Source organism: Amphiura filiformis, chromosome 10 (genome assembly GCF_039555335.1).
Source record: "Amphiura filiformis chromosome 10, Afil_fr2py, whole genome shotgun sequence".
In the NCBI taxonomy this organism is placed as follows: Eukaryota; Metazoa; Echinodermata; class Ophiuroidea; order Amphilepidida; family Amphiuridae; genus Amphiura; species Amphiura filiformis.
Window position 1 is genome coordinate 35,392,842 of NC_092637.1, and position 27,464 is coordinate 35,420,305.

Sequence of the window (27,464 nt, forward strand, 5' to 3'; positions counted from 1 at the left end):
GCAGTAAACCTTTAACGAGCGCGTACTACCGTGATGTTGCAAAGTCAGGGCTAACAACGGCGCAAAGTTCATTCATAAATTTTTATTCGGCAACAGCAGATCGCCTCAGCAGCCAGTCAGAGAGAAGTGCGTTTCAAATCAGTAAATACCCGATGTACGCTTAAATTACGCGCTCAACAAAGGTTCACTGCAAAATATTATAGTGATTTTTAAAGGAAGTTTCCATTGAACATGTTGAAAGAATACATCTTACGTCGTAACATGCTTAATATTTACAAGTATCAAGTATCGGGCGTGGACGAATTATGTTTCCACTTATTATACCCTTAATTGAAAGGTCTCCTTTCCATTAATTATTTATTCAATACACGCGGTCAGAAAAACCGGACGCAGTTTGTCGGGATTGATTAATAATGATTTGAAATAGCAAGGCCAGGTTGAAAAATAATTATGCACTCCAATTAAAGCTGAAGGTCATTTGGTTCTGCATGATTAAGCGAAAGTATCGTAGAGATTCCAGGTCAATGATCAAGTGTAAACACCAGGTATATGCTACAACTAACCATTTGTGGCAAATGCAGTTGGTTGCGGGGAAGATATTAAAATTATTTTTTATAATTTAATACGTACAAGAGCTCTTTCGAACAACTCGCGTGTATTACTAGTATACATATAGGACTGTGAGATTACACCTGATCCACTGAGCATGATACAGGACATATAGAGGTAAATCATTTTTAGATCGAATTTACGTTTCGTAAAGTGTAAAGGTAGGTGTGATTAATATCTTGCTTTAAGGGGGTACTACACCCCTGGCCAATTTTGTACCTATTTTTGCATTTTTCTCAAAATTTATAGCACATAGGTGACAAGTAAGATATGTATATTATAGGGGCAAGGACTACAACTACTGTACTGAAAATTCAGCAACTCAAAGCAAGTAGTTATTGATTTATTGACCAAATATTGGTTTTCCCTCATTTTTACTGTAACTCCACAACTATTGTCTGTGCTGAAATAAAATTTCCAGTGCAGTAGTTGTAGTCCTTGCCCCTATAATAAACATATCTTACTTGTCCCCAATGCGCTATAACTTTTTAGAAAAGTGCAAAAATAGGCAAAAAAATTGGCAGGGGTGTAGTACCCCCTTAACAGCTACCAAAAAGTATGCCAAATTTGGAATATGCATTCGAAACAGAATTTATTTCTGCGCATTATGACACCTCATTTGTTCCAATTAATGGTCCCAGTATTGATGCCGCAGCATACATTTTAATGAAAGTAACCCAAGATTTGAAAGTTGCAGCAAAATCCTATAGAGGCCTTGCATGTGACGTATCATCCCGTAAATATGGCGGACTACTCAAATGCATTCAACAAAAGCATGATTGCAATCTACCGTGACAGTTCGTCTCACACACATAACCCTGCACTACGATCAAATAGGTTGATGACAACATTTGATTGAATGGACTGCACTTCGCCATAACTACGGTGAAGGACACCGGTTCAAATCCTTTGTTTGGAGCCAATCGATAAAGGAATGCAGGGCCTCTATTGTATTCAGTATCCATTGAATCTTATCAGCTCTCATTGGATTATTCTTTTTGTTTAATGCATTTGGAAGGGATCAAAACATGTGATAATCAATAACAATTGTCATTATTTACATCAGTGCTCATTATCCACGTAATGTCAAATTGAAACATGAAGATATCAATATTGTTTTCTGACTAATAAGGTCCTTTCAATGGTAAAGTTAGATTCTAAATTGATTGGGAGGTGGTCTTGGTCTTCCACTTCTGTGACCTTCTTGGTCACAGAAAACATTGAAATTGTAATGTTTTAATACATGTAATATGGGAAAAGCTAAACAATGACCACTGATGCAAATAATGACAATTTTTTTTATTGATTATTATATGTTTTTACCTCCTCTAAATTCACGACACAAGAAAATTAATTCACTGAGCGCAGAAAACACGGGAGAAAACATTTTCTTCCATGGACACTGAATACAAGGTAATAGGACTTTCAAATCTTGAGTTACTTTCATTTAAATGTACGCTGCGACATCAATATTGGGACCATTGCAACAAATGAGGTGTCATAATGATAATGCGCAGAAATAAATTCTACTTCGACTGCATATTCCAAATAAGGCATACTAGCAACCGTTTAGGAATAATGGTCATTATCAGTCCCAGAACAACGCCAAATATGGATTAAAAGACCTTTGACCTTGGATGTACAACAACATGTTATGATCTAATGGGAAACTGTGCACATCAACAAACACCATTTCTATCAAAAAGGCAACGTCTGATATAATTTGCAACCACATAAATTACTAGAGTTGGTTCTTCTCTTGGATTTGGACCAAGCTTTAGAATATCGAATGTTGCGTTTTGAAATAAAACAAACCAGAAATTTATCACCCATTGTAAAAGATATGGTACATGTACCGAATACATGTACATACATTGGCTGACCTTGTGGATTTCCTGGCCCAGTCATGCTAACCACATAAGGAGATTATACGATTAATATAGTGCAGCTATTGTCATAGCAGGGTATTATTATGTAATACTCCTGATCCATATTTGGCGTTCTCTTGGACTGATTATATAAAGGGGGTAATTACTTGTTGGTAGATGCTTATTTTGGATACCTCATGCCAGCAGAAAAATTACAGAAACCAGGATCAAGTGTAATGTCGTATATTTGGAAGATTATTAGGTATTATTTGAGGAATAATAATAATAACAAAAATAACTCCCCGGAAATAACTTGACTCGATTAGGCTTCAATATTCAGATCTGAACGTGCCTCTGTTTCGTGCTAATAGGACTACTAAAAAGAATATCCAAAGGCCTTTTATGAATTCATTCGACCTTGACCGACGAAGAGATCGTTTAGAACGTTCCATTGAGTCCAACAGGGCCCAAACGTACGCTAGTAGAGTGAACACGATATGCGATTGATTTCCTACACGTAAAAATGCGGCCATTCAGAAAAAAAATCTTGTTTAGGGTTTGTTGGTGGCTGACCTTTGTTTTTTCACTGACGTACGCCTATGCATTTTTTAATTATAGATACTTCATAACGTAGATAAATTAATTTTAGATACTTCATGTTCAAAATTGACGATCTAATGATAACATGACACATCGCACACCATCGCCCGGTTAATAATTACATTATACAGCAGAGACACTGAAATGAATACCCGGGATCGATACACGTGAATGTGCTATGCACGATTTGATATTCAGACGATAAATCTTTGGATACCGGGATAGAAAATGATGAATATCTCCCGTAATTTATTTAGTCTAAAGAAGTCAGATTTTGTTCCTTGCACTTGAATATATGTGTTCAACGGATATGATAGTCGTTAGCTTGCGTCTTGAGAAAGAAGCTTGCGTCTTGAACTCAAAAACTGACAAAAATATTCTGATTTTATATGTGCCGAACTATAGCGCAGCGTAGGCTAGCTGCACTCACTCGTGGAGGCAGATGATTGACCATTGACCTCATCATGGCATATACATGCTCACTCACACACAGAGAGGTCAATTACCAAGCTTTTGTCAGTAGCCTTAGTAGGATGTCCCTCGGCTCATTATGCGTCTCAAAGGTCGGAACAAAATGGCCATGCTTGGCTGTGGATTCAACCTACCATGGCGATTTCTGCCATGAATATATCGGGGCGATGACACTGTGCATCGTCCACGCCAGGTAAAGAATTAGTTTGTATAGGCATCAAAGCACGTGACTTTATACTGCCCGACTGCTGAGAGTAGCTTCTATTACAAAATAATTGTATACTTATACTCCGCGCTCGGTGAGCGATTGGTTAAAAACCAATCATTGGCTAAAAACCAATCGCTAATAGCTCCGCGATGAAATTAATTCAGCTATGAGTTTTCTTTCAAAATGGCCAGGCTAAACTATTGTCACTGCATTGTTGAAGGTCGAGTCTTCCAATGTATGTATAGTATAGAATCGTAAACTCAGGGACATTAAGATCACATTCCTCCGTTGCATATTGACAAAACAGGCGAAAATAGTAGCTTTTTGCACAAGATTCGCAATTTAAAGAGAATTGGCCAATGCTCATTCAAATGAAGCTAGTATATGGACAATATAAGTGTGCTCTTTTATTTTATAACATAAAGTTTGACAAATTCATTTAATAATATAAAATTAGAAACAATTGCCAAGGACGTGTGAAATTTCGCTAGCGTAGTAACCACAAATCTGTTGTTTTTTCACGATTTCTTCGGAAATGTCAAGTTTCTATTATATGATACACACATCTCATTAACAATTGTTTTTCCAGAACAATACTGCGCATTTGGGAACATCGTGGTAGTGCGTGCAGCAGCAGCTCGGTAGAATTAGCCCCAAAGACTTCGATCGCTGAAAATGGAGGGTTTTCAGGACAACATGCTGACTGCCGTTAACAAGGTATATAGGATGCACAACCGGCTACGTCCCTGACTTGGGCATATTGGGTGAAATAGGGCCAGGGGTGGTTATCTTATGCGTGAACTTTTTAATGTTAATTTTCATACAAAAAAAGGACACTACGCGCGATGGTCGTTCAATAACTTGATTGGTTGGTTTATACATTATTATACATTTAAATGTCACCTACAACTAAAGGTAAATTGTATATTGATACCTTTTCCAGATTTTTGTAGGTGACCGCGGAACCAAAATAAGAGTTGATACAACGGAAACAGTAACAAAATCGTAACACATTTACATGAAAATATGTAAAAAAAAAAGATAAAAAAAAGCGCAGTGATTTATAGTGCGCTACGCACAGGCATAACGCCTAGACGTTGATCCACAAGCCTCAGCACACTTTATAGTGTCGCTGACCACTACGGCCCACATCATTCCACAAACCATTAAACAACAATTCAGGGACTTTGCTGCTTCAAGAGCGCACACCCTAGACATTCCACAAATAACCATCGCAACCAGGATCAGCTCCCCGAGTTTCGTACGGGTTACAACGAGACAAATTAGCAGTGAGTTCATTGTCCAAGGGAATTTCAAGCTAACTCAATTTTTCAATGTGAGCGTATAGGCACCGACAGGGTTCGAACCCGCAACCTCTCGCACCATAGTCGAACGCCTAATCGATTGAGCTAACTTGATTCCTACGAGATTAGCTCGATATGCAAGTGTTATGATTTATGTTATGCTAACAGATTGTAACTGAAACAACACCAAATGTGTAAACAAACAGCAAGATGACCAATAATAAAAATGCATCTTAACCTAAAAAACACTCAATTTCTATTGTTATGTCTGATGGTCGTAAAAGCACGAGAATCTGCATGGTGGACCATCTGTATCAATTGACTTTTAAATTCTGTCTCAGAGCTGAAAGTTTCAAATAAAAACACCCAACCACTCTTTGTCACTTACTAATTAGTGTCCTTGATGTTCAATTACCAAATGCCATTTCCATAACATGTTTTTACGTTTTCAGTTTATAGTCCTTTTTTCTAATACAGACAATTTCTGCATTTAGGGCATTTTAATTTTATTACAGTTCTTATCTGGTCTATCTTTTCTTTGCTAACAAGCAGCAGTTTTTGTTAGATTGAAGCAGCTTTTTTGTCATTTAACATAATTTTCAATATTTTTCTTTATTGTCAGCTTCAATTATAGCTATCTAAAGTGACAAAACTGTATGTTATGGTCACTTTAATTTGGTCTACTTATGTCTTCTTTGTAGATATGTTAGATATGTGGACATGTTTTCTCAATTTTCGCAACTCAACACATGGAAAAAGATATTAAACCAGAAGTTTCTCTCAAGCTAGATAATATATATATAAGTATAATCTTTTCCTAGGTGGAGGATAGTCAGCTCGGTGTGAAGGAACTAGCGGTGCTCGCACCAGAGACCAAGAGGGGCGATGACGAACAGAATAGCGCCTCCGGGACCCATGTACCGTACATCGCCTGGGAAACCGATGTAAACTTAGGCGCCCCATTCACAAGTACAAAGAAACAGCAGGTTTGTTTTATTTACTATAGTATTAAAGTGAATGACTTTGAAATTTTTTGAATTTGCAAAATAGTTACAACATGTAATATAAAATACAATTTTAAATTAATCTACTCTGAAGCAATAATTTGCTATTTGTTCACAGCGGCGCCCTCAATTTTTCTATAATTATGCACGATTGTAATACCCAATAATGTACTAGTAACCCTGCGAAAGAAAGTCTAGAATGCTTTTATACAGTAAATGTTTTATAATAAACGCACTGTTTTTAACATGCTGGTTTTACTTTGAGCACGTTTAAACTCCACTCCTATGTATGTATCGTACATAACCGAAGCGTCTAAGAGCTGGTCTACTGCTGGCAAGTCTCTTTATTGATTAACACGAAAGTATCATCCACATAACGAAGCCAAAGTTTGGGAAATTGGTCTTACAAATCTTACATAGAACTTTCATACGTTGTGTCGTGTCTTACAATACATAGGTACAGAAACCTGAACAAGAGGTTGGGATATTTTACAACTCTCTTCAATACACCCTGTACGAGACAGGATTTCCAGAAACAGTCGACCGGACGTCTACGCCTAGAGGGAAAATGAACAAAGAGCAAGTCGTCGTAGCAATGCTCTCGACACCCTATGATTGCATTGGAATGTTACTGGAATGTGAGTTGATTTCACTATTATCCACAGAAGCTTGTTTGGTGTAAATACTTTTGTTTGCGATGGATTTTGATTTTCAAGTCCACCGCTTTCAAAAACCTGTTTACTGGACCTCTATCAGCATTGCGCATTTTTCAAAATTCGAAACTTCTCAAATGTTGTTGATAAGTTCACCAAATTTAAAACGAGGAAAACATCGGTTTTGGCAAAGTTGGTGCCCCATTCAGATACATGAAGCTAAATTTTGTACTTAACTAGAGCAATTACATATTCATGTAAAATGTCTTTCAGCTTATTCACTTGCAGGCTATGTTAGCACATCTACTAACATGTGTGCTAAAATCTGAATTTTGATGATTTTTACAATCCTCCGGATGAGCAAATCACTGAATAAGTCTTTAAATGGGACTACCATGTTGTGTCTTACAGGTGGACAACAGGTGTCTGACAGCATGCACCTAATATTCTCACAATCATGGGTGTCCAAGGAACCCTCCAAGGACCACCCGGGTATCTTCAACATGTACGTGCACAAGGCCATCACGTTCCACAGGGGCGGGCTCACGTACATTGACGAGTTCTCGCCACCCAGACGTGTGACCTACCTGGTGAACTTTTTCACCAATGCCATCACCCATGGCCTCGTGGATTGGGGCTCAGAGATGGAGGTAAGAAGGGAGTTTGTAAATAGTGAAAGGATACAAATGGGTCGAAATGAATAGATGGGTTTAAAATGGGTCAACATCAATCAATCCAAAATTACTCAAAAGGCCTTAATGTATCAAATGGGTCGTTCAAAAATACAATATAACCTACAAAATAAATGATATATGGCAGGAGCCATATGTGACCATCCACCACAACTGAGCCCGGATGTCGCCAGTGCCACTATTGAGATATGCTCCATTGAACTTAACAATAAACAATAGGAAACAACGGATTTATTGACTGTTTTATTGATTTTTCACTTCTTAAATGTCAAAATCTTTTTAAAGCTAATTTCAAGCAGAATATTTTGGTTGAATATCTCATAAATGATGATTGGCGACTTCAGGGCTCAGTTGTGCTGGATGATCACATATTTGTTTTGCAACTACAAAGACTCAAATGCGGCAAACTTAAGGGCCTTGTCCTGTAGATGTGTATCTTGCGTATTTTGGTCCCAGATGTCAAAGGTCATTGGTCCCAAGGCCTCAATTGTAGATATGCGGAACATGCCATTTTTAACTATACGTTCACAAATATACATAAGCCCAATGGGTCATCTAGTATGGGCCTCAAATATTAAATTTAAGAATCATTACATTGACCGTTGACATGGATAGCCCTATAACTACGAAGGTTCCATGGCCCATTATGTGGCATACTTATGGGTCATTCCACCTAGAATTGACATGTGGCCCCAGATGTCCAAGGTTAAGAGCCCCAGTGGCCCCAATAAGGCAAGGGACTTTAATTTGGTATATATACCAGGGCAGTTTATCTTGTGCTTCTACATGTTCTCTGTTAATATGTTTATCCAGTTGATTTACTGGTGGTCTGTTCATTTGTTATTTTCATTATTGTAAATCGATGAACTTACGTACATGACGATATATATAAGTCCCCTACGTTAGTTATAATTTATATATCTTAATATGTAAAATACCACGATCTACCATATTGGTGAGAAGTCTCCCTGACTTCAAGGATATATTTAAAACGAATTGAATTTAAAATGTACATCCTTGTTTCTTGCAGAGGAACTTGGACTGTCAGATGAGCAGCTCGATACCACTGTGTGATATGATACACGACAAACTCTGGACCCGCTACCTCATGTCCAAAGTTGGGATTGTCGTACCTGAGACACTAGCTTTTAAGACCGAAGACAAGCGCAAGGTACATCATAGCATTTAAACTGGTATTATATAAATAAAATGTAAATTTTTGTGTTTGTTTGTTGGTAGCAGTTGTGTTCACCCATGTATATCCTAAATAAAGACATATGTGTCAAAATTAAAAGGTCTGATTTAAGACCTTATTTGGTTAAATTGGTTGAAAATTATAGAAACGGTGATCCAAAACCTAATGAAGATACCCCGGGAAGATACGAAATAAAAAGTTGCACTTTTGTGTTCTAATCAATGAAAGCACGATGCTAGTTTTCGTGGTAATCAATGAAAGCACGGCGCTATGAGTTCTCTTGTTCGCGAACGCTTTGTGTACAAATCAATAGGACATGCAATGTGGCAAACTGCAACTTTCATATTTGCATCTTCCTTGGGTTTTGGATCGTCATGTCTTTATTTCTTGAACAATTTCAACGAATGAGGTCTTAAATTCGAGCTATTGGCTGATGGTTCAATTATGACACATCTGCCTTTGTTTAGGATACACAGGGGGTGAACGTAACTGGTACCTTAATTATTTGGCTTACTGTACATGTTAAAAAATAATAATTAGTAATTATTAATTATTAATGTGCCTTACGTCTGACCATGTTTCAAACTGTTTGGTTAAGAAAGCCGCAAGTCATTTCGTCGAATTGGCGAATCAGCAACATGTAATGGCCGATATTAGTCGCAAATAACACAATTAAAAAACATTAGCGTAGCACTAACGCCGGTCAAAGAATTCACCGTTTTCTATGCATGTACCTCTCTCAGGTGCCCAACTCTGATGCCATCCGAGTGTGTGTGCTGGGCAAGTGTGCGAAAGCCGAGAACACCGACCAGTTGAACGCTGACAACCCGTGCGTGTATATCGGGAAAAAGATCGAATATGGCAGTGTGTGTAAACATGCCATTTCCGTGGAGCAGGAAATCGCTACATTCCTTGGCAAATCTGGCATCAATGGCAAGAAGGTGAGTTGCTAGGGGGTTTTCGGGGGCAAAATTTGTCTCAATAGCAAATGTATTGTTGCCTGAGAGGGGTTTTTTCCATCTCACATATGACTAAAATATTAAGCCATCAACATTTTCAATACTGACTTTAAGTATTATATATCAATAATATTAATGTTCTTACCAATAAGAAGCGTTTGGTCAAAAAGATCAAACGCCTTCAAGAAATCCACTTCTCCTATATATGTTGCAATTCCTCGCCGCTCCCTGGAATGTAAAACGAACATTACAATTGGCGTATGTCAATATGACTCTGATCATCATTTAGTAAATTAATGACGCGTTATAAAGCAATAACAACAACAACAATAATAACAATTTATAAAGCGCCAATATTCAAAAAGTCAGTTCTTCAAAGGCGCTAAAAGGCATAACCATGAAATTAAATCTGATACGCTTGTTAGAGCAGATGGCTTTAATAACAGCTTCTTGCCAACAGTCTGAGCATTTCAAATATGGATGGGACGTTTGTTCCATTATTTTAGTCCAAAACATGAGAACGATCTGTCTGTGCCGAAATGACACACTATGGGTTCTGAGTTAAAGAAACTGAGGAGATGATGTTGACGACGAACCGGTTGTGGCTGAAGCAAATCAGAGATATCACAAGGAGACAGTTAGTGAGCAGTGTAGACCAAAAGGATGACTTTGAAAATGATGCGTTGCTGTATGGGGAACCAGTGGAGAGCAACGAGTTCATGAGTGATCGAGTCATAGGGCCTGCACTTTGGCTCGTTTTTTGCAGGTTTACATGGTCCAATAATCACAAGATGACTGACATGTGGTAACAAAGGTAGCAGTCACTACAATTTGATTATGTCCCATATGATTGGCCATTCAAGACACCCCTGTGAATATACTATAGCGGCCTTTTCAAAATATAATACCTGTTTGCTTGACTGTATTGACAATACCCGGGAACAATACACACAGTATATGCATTGGACAAACTTTTTTACAATAAGCATGATAAGTGATGATGTGACCTCCAGATTTATACATCGTTCGTCTCGCACACTGACAACATTTGATTGAATGGACTGTAGGCTACTGCGCCGTGATTACGGTGAAGGACACCGGTTCAAATCCTTTGTTTGGAGCCAATCGATAAAAGCATGCAGGGCTTCTATACCCATGTACAGTTTATCCCTACATAACATATGTCTTGAATACGCTGGCAAAGTTATGTAATAATCGGATTAATACTATATAGCAGTAGGTAAAAACAAGTTTTGAATAATCCGCGCTATAAAGTCCCATTCAGTGATCCCAGCGAAAGTGAAAAAAAAAATCAAATTGTTACGTTTATAAATTTTTTTGATGAAAAACAAATGGCAAAAAAAACAAAACAGGAAAACGACAGTATTGACGAAGTTGAAGCCCCATTCAAATACATGTAGCCAAATTATATACCGTCAGTACCGGTATGTAAATACAGACTCACGTAAATGCATTATTTTTTGTCTTAGACACACGGTTTTCGGCTGAACCACTGCACTAGCAAGCTACTAGTATGTTAGCACATCTATGACAATGACGAAAGGTACAAAATCAGTCATAGTCCTTTAGATAGCAGAAGACACAAAAGTGGTGTTTTATGACCTTTGACATTCTTTTGTGGCGAGTGACATGGTCTTTCAATTCACGCCGAGTGTCCTTGACAGGTTTGACTATGCTTCAGTGGTCATGAAAGAATTCAAAAGATAACCTCTGCCCCAATAACCCCAAGCAATTGTCTGAAACTGCTCCTCGGACCCGGGGGGGTCACTCCCATTGTGGCCTGTACACCATCCGCGATAATGAAAACGCGTAAAAAGGGTCGTTTTTCGTGAGTAGGCACGATACTCGCGTATCGCGTTTAGGGTGTCAAAAACATGAAAAATTGGAAAAAAGGGTAGCAAAATTGCAATTTCTAAATACGCGGAAATGAAATTTAGGGTATGAAATTTGATGTTAGGAATGAAATCCCTGTTTAGGGTGTCGTTTTAGCCAAGGGTTAAATCCTTGTTTAGGGTGATTTTCAAAAGTTGATTATCGCGGATGGTGTACAGGCCACAATGGGAGTGACCCCCCCGGGTCCTCGGATCATAAGAACTCAGTCCTCAAATGATAGTCATAATAATGTCCAAAATATAAAAATTACTGACTATCATTGAAGACTGAGTTCCGCAGTCTAGTATCCAAAATCTGAATTTTGATGATTTTACGATCGTCGGGATGAAAAAAATCAAAAAATCACTGAATGGGCCTTTAGTTCCCTCTCCTTACCCTGGCAATATAAATCAAAGAAAAATAAAGAAAGAAAACAAGAAAAGAAAATTAACCAAATTAAGGGATCTGGAATGAGCGTTTTGAGCGTTTCGATAGTATTTTTGTGGGACATGAGAGCACATCAGACATATCGAATTGCATTCTGAATACGAAGAATGTCTTTCTGATATCAAATAAATTTCATTGTTTGAAATTCACGATATAATACAAATTTTATGACAAATTATTAAAATTTGATATTTTTCACATTTTTGATAAATAACAGTCCTCGAAGTAAATATCATAAATCTAATGTTATATTCTTAAACAGTCCCTGGCATGACACCATACATGTATAGGCCTATGTATAGTAAATTTGTCTGCTTTATCTGTTTTGTGCTGTTTAAGCAAATAGTTAAACATAATTTCCATAAAATGTAAGCTTTTACTGTCAGCTATGTCCCCTTTTAATTTTGAGCAGAACAAGTGAGGTAAAGCAAAGAAAATTGAAATTTACTACTACTAGCGCCAATGTGTGTGTGTGTGGGGGGGGCGTGCGTTTTCACCTACGAACGAGGACACCCACTTGACATTTCACTTATAAACTACAGACACACACAAAAACGAGGACGTCCTCGTTTTTTTACGCTTGCAGAGGGCGCTATACAGCTCAAAATTGCATAGGGGGTGTAGGTCCCCCAATGCCGGTAATATGTCGAGGTCCTCGGTTAGTCGATTAATTGTCATGTTTTCACACAAAAGTCCACGATTAGAATGTGAAAATTCAAATGTATAAGGTCCTCGGTTTTACTGTGAAAAGTTAGATGTCCTCGTTTGGCGGTGGATACGAGTAGGGGTGTGTGCGTATGTGTGTCCTGCACGCGTATTTTTTTCTGCAACTAACGGGACGCAATACGATACCGGTATGTTATAAGAATCAAACTTACAAAGAAAGATGGCTCTTGTCAAATCCTACAATTCTGTCAGAGAAAATATGCATATTTGCATTAAATTTTAATTAATTGACATAATTGATTAATTAATACATATTTTATTTAATGATTTACCATATTTCCAAATATGTCAAACAATATGTCAAATTAAAGCTAATGAAATGCTTTATAAATTGGTCAGAACGCATTTTGCAGAATGCATTTAGTACTTTAGTTACATGATTCCAAACATTCTATTCCAATTTTTTGCTATACACGCATACATGTAGGAGCTGTACTTTTAAAATCCGCGCCTAATCAATAATAATAGTCTTTCACTCCATTGTCAAAGTACTGTGCTCCCTGTAGCTGTAGCATTATGGAGTGACCAGGTCCTAGAGTGTGATGGTTTTGTAGCAGATGACAGTGTTCATTCAAGCCTGTCAAGGTCAGTTAGTAGCCACTTGCTGAATGGATGGCCATGATCAGCTATCAAAGAGATACCTTGTGCAGCTGCCAATCACAGTAGAGGTTTGATAACATTTTGTTAAAACCCAAATGTGATATAAGGACAAAGCTGTGCATGTTGGTACTTAATTGTTTGGATTCTTACGTTGAAATTCCCTTGTATTAGTATTTTTATGTATAGTGGTCATAAATTATATAGCTTTTAAATTTTGGGCATTTTTGCTCTGTTGCACTGTACCATTATGGAATTTGAGCAAATCAATTACCGACACAAGCAGGTATACAGTGTATTATTTTATTTTTATTTCGTATCTCAGGAGCACAGCTCACTTGGTAAGGCATCAGAATTTGGTGCACTAGCGCTTCGAACTTTAAATCGGAAGGTGGTGAGTTCGAGCCTCATCACGGTCACGTTAATTGTATAAACCAAATATTGTTCGAACTTTTCATATTTGTTTTTCTTTTATTGTTTCTTTTCTTTGTCTTTTTTTTTCTTGTTTTCTTTATTTTTTTCTTTATTTTTCTTTGATCCATATTGCCAGTGTAGGGAGAGGAGGGAACTAACGGCCCATTCGGTGATTTTTTTTCATCCGGACGATCGTAAAAATCATCAAAATTCAGATTTTGTACAAGACTGCGGAACTCAGTCTTCAATGATATAGTCAGTAATAATCTTTTGGTCGTTATATGACTATCATCATTTGACGACTGAGTTCTTATGATACATCATCCGAAGAGCAGTTTCAGACAATTGCTTGGGATTGTTGGGGCAGAGGTTATCTTTTGAATTCTTTCATGACCACCGAAGCAGAGTTAAACCTGTCAAGGACACTCGGCGTGAATTGAACTGACCATGTCACTCGCCACAAAAGAATGTCAAAGGTCATAAAACATCAACTTGGTGTCTTCTGCTAGTGGTTCAGCCCTAAGCCGTGTAGGCCTATTTAAGACAAAAATAATGCATTTACGTGAATCTGTAATTTATATACTGACAGTATATATAAATTAGCTACATGTATTTGAATGGGGCTTCAACTTCGTCAATACTGCCGTTTTCTTGGGTTTTGTGCCAATTTTTTTCATTAAATTTTTTATAAAAGTAACAATTTGATTTTTTTTTCACTTTCGCTGGGATCACTGAATGGGGCTTTGCAACGCGATATATTCAAAACTTGTATTCACCTACTGTTATAGCATTAATCCGATTATTACACAACCTCACCAGCGTATTCAAGATATCCAATGCAAATAATCACCTAGATTATGACGTATCATACCGTAAATATGGCGGAGTACTCAAATTCATTCAACAAAAGCATGATTACAAGCTATTGCAATCTACCGCGACAGCTCGTCTCACACACATAACAAATGCACAGATACGATCAAATAGGTTGACGACAACGTTTGATTGAATGCACTGCATTGTGCCATGATTACGGTGAAGGACACCGGTTCAATTCCTTTGTATGGAGCCAATCAATAATTTCACGCACATCCTCTATTATTGCCCAATTATTGCCCGGGATGATTGCACACTGTAAAAGAGCTATTGTTATAATGTTTGATGAAATCGTGTTTAACTACCGTATTTGCTTAAGAAGGGGCACAATACAGATAAAGCAGACAGATTGACTACATGTGGTACATGTATACATATTAATATAGGGAATGTGTGTGAGTCGAGTATTACCTAATTATAATAGGGGCGTATCCAAAAATGAATTCACGCCCCTTTCAAATGTCGAGCCAAAGTGCAGGCCCTATGGTCAAAATTTCTACGCTTGGCGATTATCCTGGCTGAAGTGTGTCTGGAGATGAGAGATTTGCTAATGCCCGTCAAAAGGCTGTTGCAATAGTCCAATCTGCTGGGGACAAGAGTGTGTACTGCTAACTTAGCTGCTTCTGTCGTAAGCATTTTTCGAGCCCTACTAATGTTGTGGAGATGGTAATTGGCAGTCTTGATAACATTTGCAACATGGGAATTCATTGTCAACCCAGTATCCAACATGACCCCAAGATTTCTATCAGGGTTTCTCTGAACGGGAACGTTGACACCAGCAATATTCACTGAAGGCAAGTTGAATTTTCCAAATGTGCTCTAAAACCGATCACCACAACTTTGGAAACTTTGGAAACACAGTCTTCAAGCTTTGACACAGCTTGTGTTACACCTTCCTCAAATGTTGGACACCGTATACATGGTATACAACTGTGTGACATCTACATAAAATTGCAGATCGAGTTCATACTGGCGGATGAGTTTCCCGAGAGGAAGCATATAAATGGCAAATAAAGTGGGTCCTAGAACAGATTCTTGTGGCACGCCATAGATCAAAGGTTGGCTAGAAGTTGATATGCCAGTAATGAGAAGGTGTTGAGATTGTCAGACAAATATGATCTTAATCAGGCCAGGGATGCCATGCACACTCAACATATCTCCCAAGCGATGCAGTAACACTCCGTGATATATAGTGCCAAACGCACTTCTTAAGTCAAGAAGGACAAGAATGGTGATGCCAAAAAGTAGTTCGATGTGGGAGTTTGATTGACAGCGTCGTCAGGTGTGATCTAGTTTCTTTATTTCTGGATTTTATTATAACTATTGCTATTTTTTTTTTTTGTTGTGAAGCCGTCGGGCTCCGAGTTCAACGCCAGTATCGGTGTGACCATTCATCAGGCTGACAACCTCGGATCCATCTCCAACGCTGTCGAAGATCTACTTGAGAAAATGGACGGTGAGGATACCGTCCTCGTCGAGACGTTCGTGGAACCCATTTCTCCACTGCATATCGTCAATGGGAGCCAAGCGGTGGAGTTGTGGAAGGCTACTGAGAGACTCAGTTTTCGTGCCCGCACGACCGTCTGCAGAGATTTTGACGGCAAGCCTGTCACAACTTCGGTAATTACACACTAAATTAAAAGCATAATCATCATATTGAACAAATAAATATCTGCACTAACACAGTCTTTAAACTGCATAGCATGTTGAATCACAATGACTTTTAAACTAATCGGTTTATCAAAAAAACAAGAAAAAAAAACATGCATCACAGATAATATTACGATTAAAATGTAATAGCATATGTTTGATTAATGTGTTAATCCTGTTTATAAAAGATACAAATGATGCAATTTGCAGGACAACTGCAAAATACGTTTCTGTATCGGAGAAAAACAGGTGTGAAGGATTTGAAACAGGTGTGAAGGATTTCAAAACGTTGTTTCAAATCAAATTACAATCACCATAATCATTTTTAAACATGCTTATTTATGTCCTTTACAGATAAACTGTGGGCTATCGTCCAAGGACTCTTCAATCAGCAGAAACAACACTGTCCCACAGGGCCTCGACTCCACCCTACTAGCCTATGGCTTGACCGACCCCGCCATGAGGCGTGCCGTGGATCGTGACATCCGCAAGAAAGGCGAGGACCTGATGAGAATCCTCAGTGAGGAGGAACATAAACTGGACGAAGAACAGAGGGGTGGTCTTGGTGGTTACACCGATATTATTGGTACGTGATACGAATGTTGGCGGTAGATTAATTTGGGCTCTATTGGCACCAAAATTAATCTACGCGCCGTTATTATTCAATTGAGCATGTTGAGTAAGCACAATAAGAAGTATGTTACGACCAGTAGGCCTAGTTACTAAATAAAAGGAGATTGCCAAAAAAATTAAAAATTAAACAAAACATTGAAGCTAATCCGACTAAAGTATCTGCAACTCTGATTCACATTAATTCTTATTCTTTGTACGCGCCAGTGGTCATGAAAAGGATGTGGTATGTGAAGAGAGTACTCTTCAACAACAACAGTTGCTCAAGCACTCCCTCATTTCAAATATATAGTTTTGGTTTCTCTTTTGTTCAGAAACCAAAAATCAAGGGATTAAAAAGTAGAGCTGATCTGATCTGCAAGCATAACACTATTATGCTGGGAGGACACAGTATAGGGTATATAACCAGAAGTATACAATAGCCTATTGTGCTAACATAATTATTATCATGATTGATATGGGAAATCTATCCCGCGGACGACAGTTGATGCTCTCTGTCGAAGGTATAGGTGGCATATTACACTCACGAGTTCTAGGCCTAGAAATCATATACATGCGCGTATACTGAAGGATGGGGTGGGGTGGGGGAATTTGTTTGAAACATAAACGATGCATGGAGATGATTTGATTATGAATTAGTTTATTATCCCCGGAAGCACAACCCATACCTCTTTAAGAGGGGCTCCCTCCTATATAACCACCTCTTTCCTAAATTACCCCTTTCCCCTCCTCCTCCCCTACATTCGATATCTTCATCTCGAGCTCTCCTCCCCTTCTCTTTCACTTCCAATGCTCTCTCTCATATGTTTCTCTCTCTCCCCGGCCCATATCCCCTTGCCCTCCAACCCCCCCCCACACACACACACACACACACACACCCCCACACACACACCCCAATCTTCTCCCCTCTATCTTCTACTTTTTGCAGTAAAAATTGCTTCAGTAAAAGTCATTAGGTTATTAGAGGTCATATAATGGCCTTCCATCGATTCTGGTACATGGGATTAAGGACATGAATCGATTTTGTTTATAGCACCTATACAATTACAGTAGTGGCCCCTTTTGTAATGTCGAATGCAAATATTTCGATGGTCTATAAATTTTCACAGTGAAATCAGCTTAGGCTATTTCGTAGTCTCAAGCCAATGCTTTCAAACTAAATCAATGCTTTCAAATGTAGACTGTTTTGTTCGACTTCTCTGCTCGTGAATATTGCACTGCGAAATTTAAACATTTCTTTTGTATACTTAGATCAGGTAACTCGAAAATCCTGTAATTTTATTCGTCACACCACTTATAAGAAACTGAAACCAAAACCGAAACTACCTGTCACAAATGTTTAGTTTTAAACAAAAGGTAGAAACAAAGAGTTCGATATCTTGTGATTCAAGTGGTTAGGCAGGACAATAGGAAACCACGTGACCAAAACCAAAACCAAAACTAAAACTATATATTTGAAATGAGGCACTGTTGCTTTCTCGTCTTGTGTATGAGCTTAATATACTCAATTGACCCCATTTTGCAGATGTTATCCATAGAGGTTATCCACGTTACTCATGTGTGACTTCTAACAAAAGGCGCTGCTTCCCGTAGTATTCCTCATTCAAACCAATTCAATGCATGACCTCGGAGTTACCTGCATGACTTTGGCGGGCTATTTTGAAACAGTCATGGTTGCACATGCAGGTACTTCTTTTGAAAGTCCTAAACAAGGTATAGCAGTCGCTGATAGGATATGCAGCTTATAGACGAATCCAACGATCCAAGTCATGTTCAGGATTTGGTCGGCCATATTTGGTTCCCCGCATGCACCAAACAGGTGTTGTGATTGCCCAATTGGGTGGATTAAACCCGCTTAAAATTCGATGTTAGATTCTTTTGTGTTGTAAACTGTCATCATTCTTTTGTCTACGTGTAACACGGGTGATAGAATGCAGTTTAAAATACCCTTCAAGGCCGCACCATTTCACATTTTAGGTGAGATAGCTGGGTCCCCGACGCGGCTATGGCTGCCATTGAGGGGTAGGAATGCGTGAAATTGGATTCGTTTATAGAACACGGATAACCTCTATTACCCAAATCTGTAAGTAGCCGAGGGATGAGCTACTTTGCAAAAACATTTGGCCAGAAATTTGAGGGGTCTGCCATGTTTACTATGAGTTTTTGCCTATCAGATACAAAATTCATTGTGAAAGAGGAAAGTGTACAGATTAGTATTTTAGCCTGAACTCTTTTGTAAGCTCATGGGAAATTCATAAAATAGACTTGTATTATGTTGCATTCTGGTTCACACTTTTTGTTTTTAAGAAAAAATTGCACGCATTTCACGTGATAGATTTTCAATAATTATTCATGTGTGTATCAAAAATCCGGAAGAGATAATTATGCTAGTTGTTTGCAGCTTCGGATAACTTGTTATTTTTACAAATATAGAATAGAAATGAATTAAGCTATGATTTAGCAAAGTTATTAACATTCATTCTTAAACACTTGAGAACGTTCCTGAAAACTTATTGGTTCTTACCAGCTTTACCCGTGTGATATGACACGATATCACACGGGTTAGCGCGTGTGCGTCAACGCGATACGCATACTCGCTATTTGGACCAATCGGAGGCACACAGCAACAACGGAACTGATCGATTTTAAGCCCTAGGTAATTCCTTGCAAAATGTAGATTTAATTTGATTAAAATTTGTATAATATTTTTATTTGAATTGAAGTGTTTAAGAATGAGAATAAAGGTATTGTTTTTAGCCGCTGTCGTGCATCTATCGTCTCATATAACACGGGCGACATCATTATTTTTAAAATAATGATGTCGCCCGTGTTATATAAGACGATAGATGCACTCCAGCGGCTAAAACAATGCCTTTATTCTCTAATTGTTTCAGGCGTTGATTTCCTCCTTACCAACGAGGATGGTAAAATAATTCCCGTGGCCATCGAAGTGAACAGCCACGACTGCAGGGACAACTACCAGGTGGTCGATTTCATGTACCATCTGACCCAACAATGCACAACGATCGATACACAACTCAGCTACCAGGTGCGTCGATCTGATAAAGAGTACGACAGTGATACACCGCAAAAACAAGACTCGATCCTCGGCCGCAGTGTCCGACCATGGGTCCGATCCATGATTCAGAGATCCCAGGACCACGTTCTTGACGGGAAACATATCCTGATTATTGGCGCTGGTGGATGCAGCAAGGGGTTCATCTGGACTGATGCAGCCGCTTTGGGTGTTAAGATGATTCTAGTCGAGTCAAACCCAAACCACTTCGCAAAGGACAAGGTCAGTGTTGTGTTTAGAGAATAAAGGTATTGTTTTTAGCCCTGGAGTGCATCTATCGTCTCATATAACACGGGCGACATCATTATTTTAAGTAAAACAACTTGGCGAAGCCGAGTTGTTTTACGCCAAAAATAATAATGTCGCCCGTGTTATATGAGACGATAGATGCACGACAGCGGCTAAAAACAATACCTTTATTCTCATTCTTAAACACTTCAATTCAAATAAAAATATCATACAAATTTTAATCAAATTAAATCCTACATTTTGCAAGGAATTACCTGGGGCTTAAAATCGATCAGTCCTGTTGTTGCTGTGCGCCTCCGATTGGTCCAAATAGCGAGTACGCGTATCGCGTCGACGCACACTCGCTGTCCCGTGTGATATCGTGTAATATCACACGGGTAAAGCTGCGTAAGAACCAATAAGATTGCAGGAACGTTCTCAAGTGTTTAAGAATTCTTTATATTGATGGTGTGTTTCTCCTATTAATATGAAAGCAGCGTGGCCCTGCACTTAAGGTCTTTGATTCTGATGAAAGAGATCCCCAGTTCAGTTCCCGGTGGTAGCAAAAATATCAAAATTACTGTATTGTGGGGCAGATGCAGTGAATAACAAAGATCTCGCAGCCAATTCCGATCAGGGTAAGATCTGGCTGTCTGTGCATCCGACCCAAAAAGGACCCCCAAATGGAAATAAACTTCATATAGCTTTTGTGGGATATCCTAGACAAAGTAGGTAAAGAACAAATAAACACACTGTGAAACGATTGCTCGCTACAAGAGGAACTGAATATAATTTAAAAATAAGAAAGAAAGAATAGTTTACCAACCCAAAGTGTTACAATTGAACAAAATTGTTGTCTTGTTTAATTGTAACAATTTGGGTTGGTAAAGTGTTCTTTCTTTCTTATTCTGGGCCATACGGTCCAAACAAAGCAAACGCATATATGGTAGAGCTGGAGATCTGACAGGTGTGCCCCATAGAACGTACGTGCGCGTAAATCCTATCAACCGAGTGCGGATCTAGTTCCTATGAAAAAGGACTAGGCCCCTATAGTTCTTCACGTTTCGACCGTGACAGACTCGTGGTATGTTAAAATGCCATGGTGGTGGTGCTTATATACACCGGGTGTGCATTGAGGTTCATTTACATGTGCTGATTTTGCATGATTTTATAGCGGTACGCTTCCGTGAGCAAATCATTAAGGTTCGAAAGTATTTTTGATTATATCTGAAGGATGCTGAACAAATTTGGCTTGGGCTGCACTCTTCAATATGTTAAAAGTTATGTCAATTTTTGGTTGGGTAAATTAAGGTTAAACATGTAAAATATCCCAGAAATCATTTTAAAAAAAGTTACAGAAACATTTATATACAAATATAATACTCTACAGGCCCAATAATATATTCTTATTATGCTTTAATACCGTTCACGGTTGTTTGATGGCATGTAAAACAGTCATTTTTAAGTAAAGATGAACAATGGTGGCGGTATTAATCTTAAATCTTGTTTGCAAGGGTAGACACTTTGCAAAAAAACTTTTTATCATGAAAATGTGAGGAACCACTCATATTATTTGGCTATTCAAATTTGAAATATATGTAAATAGCGCCCTCAATTATAAATAAAAAAAGGTATCCGACAGCCAATCACTTTTTTAGCCCTTCCCTCATTCTTCAGGCTCTGCAGTCTGTTGGGGGCTAATTTATAGTTCAAGGTTTTAATATTGTCTTTGAGCACTTTAAAAAAATGTTAATAAAGCAGAATTAACCCACAAAAATGGTTAACAGTTTTATCCAACCACGTGTTAAAATTTAGAACGATTAAACTTAAAAGAAAAAGAAAGTTTTAAGTAACCCCTGTTTTGTAAAATAGAATTAATGAACAACATAACAAACCACATGTAAATGTTTAATGAACCACTGTTGGTTACGTTTAACCACCAAATGTGTGGTTCACCTGTTGGTTAATTGTTGATTATTTTAATGATGTTTAATAACAGGACAGAAAGGTTATAGCCATTAAGAGTACATGTTTAAGTTATCATTCCCAAAAAAGTTTTTCACCAATTTTGATGAACCAGAAATCCCTTTCGAATGCAGTTAAATTTTTATTTATATAAGACTTTTGAGCGATACAACCAAACTGAGTATTGTACAGCTTTTTCAAAGAACCCGGATGCAATGCAATATTGTTTTCAATATTGTATCGCCATCATGAGTCATCATAGTCACATGACCTTCACAAGTCTGCTACTCGTACGATATTGTATCACAAAATTAATACTCACTAATATTGCTATTTTCTTCCAAACAATTTAATTTTATGGTTATGTCAGCCTTCCTAACAGAATTAATGCACACTAATATTCCTATTTTCTTCCAAACAATTTAATATTATGGTTATGTCAGTCAATTTAATTTATTAACACTAAGGGGTAAAATTGCTAAATTATCCATCTGGTACTGGTGATGGATGCCTTCCTAAAAATAAAAATATTGACACGAAGGAATAAAATTGGTAACTTATTCATCGGGTACTGGTGAAGGTACCTTACTAAAAAAACATATTGACCCGGAGTTGTAATACTGGTATCTGGTGCTGGTGATTGATGCTTGCCTGATAAAAAAATACCTTCCTAAAACTGAAATAAAAAATACAGGTTTACAAGTTTATCAACCTGGACAACGAGGATCACACCAAGGATCATGCCAACGCCCTGGAGATCGTGAAGATTTTGCGGAAAAAGGGATCACAGTCGATGGTTGTCTCACATTCTGGGGGTACTTTGGACCGCTGGCCGCATTGTGTGCTGAGCACTTGAAGACGAAAGGTATAGTCTTAGGGTCTCGGTAGACTAACAAAGCATGAAGAAATTTAGTCAATGTTTACAGGTGTTTCTTATGTTATGAGTCAGAAAGACTCACGGCCAAAATCACCTTCTACCTAAATTCACTTCAAAATACAAAACAAAATACACATCACATCCTCCACCTTGAAAGAAGAAAGTTTGCATGCAATGAAAACTTTCTTATGTATTCTTCTTGTACGTCACCAATATCAACCTTGAGTGTTTAACTCGTAATATTACAGAGTGACTACTTGTCACACACATGTTCCTTTCTTGTTTCTCAATTTTATGCAATTCTGGACATCAGCCTTGGCATTGTCTTTTCCTTTAATATGCTTTATGTCCATGTTGTACTTTTGCAAGGTCAAACTCCATCTCACCAGTCTCTGGTTTTTGTCTCTGGTTTTGGTGAGGGGATTGTGATCTGTAAATACAAGCACGGGGTATACTGTGGTATCCAAATACACGTCAAAATGCGGTTGTGCTATGCTAGCAATGTCAAACACTCCTTTGCAATTATGGTGTAATATCTGGTGCTTGTTAAATTTCCTTGTAAAGTAACATATAGGGTGATCAATTTGATCTTCATCCTCTTGCATCACAACACCTCCATGTCACTGGCATCAACAGTCTATTTGAAATGTTTCTAATAACCAGGCGCAATTAGCACTGGGGAACTCATGAGTATCGATTTCACCTTGTGAAAGTTAATTTCGCATTGCTCTGACAAAATGAATTTTGCATTCCTTTTTGGTGGATCGGTCAAAGAACTTGCTATATGTTTGTGGTATTATTCAATTGCTTCAACTTTGGCTTTGATAGGTTACTTATTTCCTAAGTATGTGACTGTGGCATCATGCATGGCAAAATCGCTTTTAAAGTTTTTACCAGATATACTGTCAAATTCGTTTTAGACAATTTCTGAAACAATAATGGAACTGCCCCATGTGTTGTTCCCACGTATGACTGTAAACAATCAAAATCATCAACCTCAAAACCAATTCTGACAATTGTGCTTCAGCCAGCTTCTTGAACAGTTGATGGAGTTGCTTCATTCTTTGGAAAGTTACAGGTGCATTGGTCAAACCAAATGGTATAACTTTGTACTGGTAAAGAACAAATGATGTATAAAAAGCAAAACTCTCTTTGGCATGTTTGGCACGGTCTGTTAAAGGAAACTGGCACGGTCTGTTAGAAGAACCTTTCAAAAGTAAAATTTGCTAACAAATTTTGCGTTCCCAATTTTGTCTGTGCAATTCTTGGAATATGATACGAGTCTGTCTTTGAATGAACATTGTTACGAGTCGTACTTGACTCAAGGCCAAAATCACCTTTTTCCCGAACTCACACGAATGCACAAAACAAATACACTGTTTGTTTAAGCTAACAAAATCTAAGTCTTTAATTGAAAACAGAGTATGATTGGTACATATAATAACAATATCGCATATACAATAAAATCACACAATGACAGTTTTACTATATCAGTACTTAACCAGCTGTCTTCTTGTTGGTGATCCTAGAGTTCTTGCAATGTTCTGGACGACTGATGTAATATATCCTTGTTCGCTTGTCCTGCGAAGACCAGTGTACACTTGCGCTTATAAATCCTTGCGTATAAAATCCTCATACGAAAATGATGATGCTTTCTCCAATCTCCTTTGCGCTGTTATCTCCACAAATATATCTCCTTGCGCTGCTTTCTCCTCAAATACATCTCCTTGCGCTGCTTTCTCCAAAAATGGTGTTTCTTTCACCAATCACTCTTTTTCCAGGGAACCTGTTTCTTTAACACAGCTCCACTGTTTCTTGACAGATGCGTGGCCTTCACAAACCCAGCAAACTCCAGCAATTTGACAGAAGAACTTTTAATCCTTTGATGAGGAAGAGCACTTTTGTGTGCTCGCTGTCTTCTTCGTTGCTGTATTAAAATTAGCTCAATTATTGGCTATATAAACTGGTTAGAATGTACTTCTTTTTTGAAGCACGAAGACCATCACACACATGTGGAGTTTTCAATCTCCCATGGCATTCTGTAAAGTCCCAACAAAAGCCTCCAGCTTTTTATAGCAGTACTCATGCAAAAACCCATCATCTATTAATAAACCATTACTTCAATCACATTTTCACAACATTGCTGCAATCTTGGGATTTCCCAAGATTAATTATACACATTCACATTACATCACTTCCTGGGGGTTTTCCTGATGGTGCAACAATGAACTGGGGCTTTCCAAGTTCCTAACATAGATCTGACTTTGTTTACAATAATTTGGGGAATTCCAAAATACAAGGGGTTTCCCATCTCATGAAATACTTTCAGCTTGTAAACAAAGTTAAATAATTAAATTAAATTAAATTACTCAGGGCACATCACACCTCCCCTTAAAAGAAGAAAGTTCGAATGTAATGAAAACTTTCTTAAATGTTTTCTTCTTTTACATCAACTTCAACATATTATCAACTTTGAGTATTTAACTCATCATACACAGTGACTACTTGTCACATACAACTTCCCTTTTAAAGGAAATTTTTGTTTGTCAGGTTTTCTTATGCAATTCTGGACAGGGCATCAGCCATTACATTGTCTTTTCCTTAATATGTTTGATGTCCAGATTGTACTCTTGCAAGGTCAAACTCCACCTCACCAGTCTTTGGTTTTTGTTCTTCATCCTGTTGATGAAGGTGAGGGATTGTGATCTGTGAAAACAAGCACAGGGTATACTGTGGTACCCAAATACACATCAAAATGTAGCAATGCTAATAGCAATGCTAGACACTCCTTCTCAATTGTGGAGTAATTTCTCTGGTGCTTGTTGAACTTCCTTGAAAAGTAACAAATGGGGTGATCTATTTGATCTTCACCCTCTTGCATCACAACACCTCCACAGCCTATGTCACTGGCATCAACAGTCAACTTGAACTGCTTCTGAAAATCAGGTGCAGTAAGCACTGGTGAACTCATGAGTATAGATTTGACTCTGTGAAAAGCATTTTCACACTGTTCTGACCAAATGAATTTTGCATCTTTCTTCAACAAATCAGTCAAAGGACTTGCTATCTCTGAAAAGTTTGGACAGAACTTTCTATAATAGCCAACCATTCCTAGAAATCTCATGAGTGCCTTCTTGTTTACAGGTGTGGGGTATTGCTCAATTGCTTCAACTTTGGCTTTGATAGGTTTCACCTGACCTTGACCTACAACATATCCTAAGTATGTGACTGTGGCATGGCAAAACTCACTTTTACCAGATTGACTGTCAACTGTACTTCAGACAGCTTCTCAAACAATTGATGGAGTTGTTCCATGTGTTGTTCCCAAGTTTGACTGTAAACAATCAAATCATCTACATACGCTTCACATCCCTCTATGTCTGCCACAATTTGGTTCACCATTCTCTGAAATGTTGCTGGGGCATTTTTCAACCCGAATGGCATAACTTTGTATTGGTAAAGACCAAATGGTGTACAAAAAGCAGAAATCTCTTTGGCACGGTCTGTGAGTGGAACCTGCCAGTACCCTTTCAAAAGATCAAATTTGCTAACAAATTTTGCATTCCCAATGTTGTCTATGCAATCATCAATTCTTGGAATTGGGTACGAATCTGTCTTTGAATGAACATTTGCAGCTCTCATGTCTGCGACCAATCGGTATGAACCATCAGGCTTGGGAACAAGTATACACGGTGAACTCCATTCACTACTACTTGGTTCTATGATATCATTGTCTAGCATATAATTGATCTCATTTTTGAGATGTTCCATTTTCAATGGATTGACTCTGTAAGGATGCTGCTTGATTGGTTTTGTATCACCAACATCTACGTCATGAAATGCAGCATTTGTTCTACTTGGCGTATCAGGAAATATATTGTCAAATTTGTGAATCAAATTTGCAATTTGACTTTGTTGATCTTGAGAAAGATGACCTAACTTTGAGTCCAAATTAGTGAGCACATCAGAATTGTTCAATTTCACATTATACTCTTTGTGCTCCAGCTCTTTATCCTGGTCAAATGTGACATCAGAATTGTCATCTTTACTCTTGTCTACATTGGCGATTTTGTCTACATCGGCATGTTTGTCTACATTATCAGCATGTTTTACTGTACACACAGGTTTTGGAATGCCACTGTCACTTCTTTCAACATACTCTTTGAGCATATTTATGTGGCATAACTGCCTGCTCTTGCGTCTACCAGGAGTCTTGATAATATAATCTACTTCACCCACTTTTGACTCTACCTCACATGGACCATGATATCTGGCTTGTAATGGGTGTCCTGGAATTGGAAACAGTACTAGAACTTTGTCACCTGGTTTGAACACCCTCTCTTTGGCATGTTTATCATACCATTGTTTCATTTTGGCCTGACCCTGTTTCAAGTTCTCTTTGGCGATATCAGTTACTCTGTTAAGCCTATGCTTAAAATTGGAGACATAATCCAATAAATTGATATCTGATTTCTCATTGAGCCACTTTTCTTTCAACAACTTTAAGGGCCCGCACTGTGTG

At 38.1% G+C, this 27,464-nt stretch overlaps 1 protein-coding gene across 1 annotated transcript in view; it reads left to right on the forward strand.

The window, feature by feature from the left end:
• Nucleotides 1–478: 478 nt before the first annotated feature.
• Nucleotides 479–27,464, forward strand: part of LOC140163258 (carnosine synthase 1-like) — a 41,755-nt gene continuing 14,769 nt past the window's right edge. Inside the window, exons 1-10 of the mRNA XM_072186656.1 lie at nucleotides 479–726; nucleotides 4,346–4,473; nucleotides 5,882–6,046; nucleotides 6,522–6,702; nucleotides 7,129–7,367; nucleotides 8,440–8,580; nucleotides 9,348–9,545; nucleotides 15,855–16,136; nucleotides 16,521–16,752; nucleotides 19,691–20,094. Of these exons, the coding sequence (XP_072042757.1) occupies nucleotides 4,432–4,473; nucleotides 5,882–6,046; nucleotides 6,522–6,702; nucleotides 7,129–7,367; nucleotides 8,440–8,580; nucleotides 9,348–9,545; nucleotides 15,855–16,136; nucleotides 16,521–16,752; nucleotides 19,691–20,094 (1,884 nt within the window). The 5' untranslated portion in view covers nucleotides 479–726; nucleotides 4,346–4,431. The remainder of the gene's footprint in view (nucleotides 727–4,345; nucleotides 4,474–5,881; nucleotides 6,047–6,521; nucleotides 6,703–7,128; nucleotides 7,368–8,439; nucleotides 8,581–9,347; nucleotides 9,546–15,854; nucleotides 16,137–16,520; nucleotides 16,753–19,690; nucleotides 20,095–27,464) is intronic.